Genomic DNA, 1,997 nt, shown 5'->3' on the forward strand with positions numbered 1-1,997 from the left:
AAAAAAAAATCCTCACAACTGGACCAATAAGCAACATCATGATAAACGGAAAAAATACTGAAGTTGCCAAGGATATCATTCTACTTGGATCCACAATCAATGCCCATGGCAGCAGAGGTCAAGAAATCAAATGGCATATTGCATTGGGCAAATCTGATGCAAAAGACCTCTTTAAGGAGTTAAAAAGTAAAGATATCACTTTGAGAACTGAGCTGCTCCTGACCCAAGCCATGGTATTTTCAATCACCTCATATGCATGAGTAAGCTGGATAATGAACAAGGAAGAAGGAACAAGAATTGATGCCTTTGAATTACAGTGTTGGCAAAGAATATTAAATATACTAAGGACTGCCAGAGGAACAAACAAATCTGTCTTGGAAGAAGTACAACCAAATGCTCCTCAGAAGGGAGGATGGCGAGACTTTGTCTTACGTACTTTGGACGTGTTATCGGGAGGAACCAGTCCCTGGAGAAGGATATCATGTCTGGTAAGGTACAGGATCAGCAAAAAAGAGTAAGACCCTCAATAAGATGTATTGACACAGTGGCTGCAACTACGGGCTCAAACATAGCAGTGACTGTGAGGATGGGGCAGGATTAGGCAGTGTTTCATTCTGTTGTACGTGGGGTCACTATGAGTCAGAACCGACTGGATGGCACCTAACAACAATAGATTTCAAATTGCACAAGATTTTTTAACTTCTGTCTTAGGTGCAGGAATGCTAATAAAACTGACATTGACAATAAGCTAAGAGGTATATCAACCACAAGAGAATCTAATTGAAATCTTTAAGTAAACAGATGGGCCCATGTGACTAGATGAAATTTACCAGAGATAATGGTATTATTACGTTAAAAAAACTTTTGGTTTACAAGTAGAAAATGAAAGAGACTTGACCTAATAGTAGTCCCTGTTGAAAAAAAAAAAAAAGAAAACATGAAGTTTTAAAATACTTTATACCTCAAGTGCTTTCCGAGAAAAGGAAGTGAAAGCTAAATACAGGCACTAAGTGTGATGTTTCTAATATTACTTCATTTGGTTCTCCCAACAATGTTGTCAGGGAGATATAAACATTTACCTTTGAAGGTAAAGAAAATGAGGAATAAATTCTTCAAGTGTCTTTCCCAAAGCCACACAGTAATTACAGACTTTAGGAACAATGATCAATTGATGATTCTGAGCATTCTTCATGTTCTGAAGAAAAATGTTAATAGCTCACCAATTAAGAACACATTATTTACCTGCTCTGCATATCCCCGAACCACCTGCCTCTGCTTTAAATTGCTCTCTCCATCAAGACCAGAAGTCTCAATGTGGCAGATTCCATCTGGATCAGTGGAAAAGAGTAAGACCATATCTGCAGGAATGACCTCATTACAGGAGAGGCGAATAAAGTCCCCAACAGTAACATCCTTCCAGCATCGGTCAATGTATTTTTTCTCTTTCCTAAATTGACAAAAAAAGAAAATCAAACTTAAAACACTTATAATAGTTTTTTAAAAAATCACATGGCATAACATAAGCTACATCTGAAGTATTAGGGTAAATTTTAGTTCATTTAAACACTAAAAGGGAAGACAGAGAATTGGTAAAACCTAATTCCACCATTTGCTTCACCTGAAAATTTAGTTACTAAGCCACTAAAACATATTTTACAGTTCTTTTGTTCCTGTGGGATCTTGAATCATTATGCTGTTTAAATGTAATTTGGGAATAAAATTAAAATTAACATTTGATGCGTTTACCCATATAGGAAGTAGTTCCTGTCTGCTGTTCCCTGTCAGGGACCAGGGATCTGGATGTGCACAAGCACATTACCTGCTCTCAGGGAGCTTCCTGGCTGGCAGATAGGATGGATAATTAAAGAAAACACATGAGCAATGAAATTAAAATACCCAGAAGCAACATTTAAAAAATCATTACACCACATTGTTTTTGCTGGTTGCTGTTGAGTCGCTTCTGACTCATGGCGACCCCATGTGTGCAGAGCAGAACT

At 37.5% G+C, this 1,997-nt stretch overlaps 1 protein-coding gene across 3 annotated transcripts in view; it reads right to left on the reverse strand.

The window, feature by feature from the left end:
- ATP10D (ATPase phospholipid transporting 10D (putative)) overlaps positions 1 to 1,997 on the reverse strand; it is a 170,786-nt gene that overhangs the window by 79,583 nt on the left and 89,206 nt on the right. For all 3 annotated transcript variants that reach the window (XM_012559790.2, XM_023725451.1, XM_023725452.1), the window contains one exon: positions 1,243 to 1,447. In XM_012559790.2, coding sequence (XP_012415244.1) covers positions 1,243 to 1,447 — 205 coding nt within the window. The remainder of the gene's footprint in view (positions 1 to 1,242; positions 1,448 to 1,997) is intronic.

Source organism: Trichechus manatus, unplaced genomic scaffold, assembly GCF_000243295.1.
Source record: "Trichechus manatus latirostris isolate Lorelei unplaced genomic scaffold, TriManLat1.0 scaffold00310, whole genome shotgun sequence".
In the NCBI taxonomy this organism is placed as follows: Eukaryota; Metazoa; Chordata; class Mammalia; order Sirenia; family Trichechidae; genus Trichechus; species Trichechus manatus.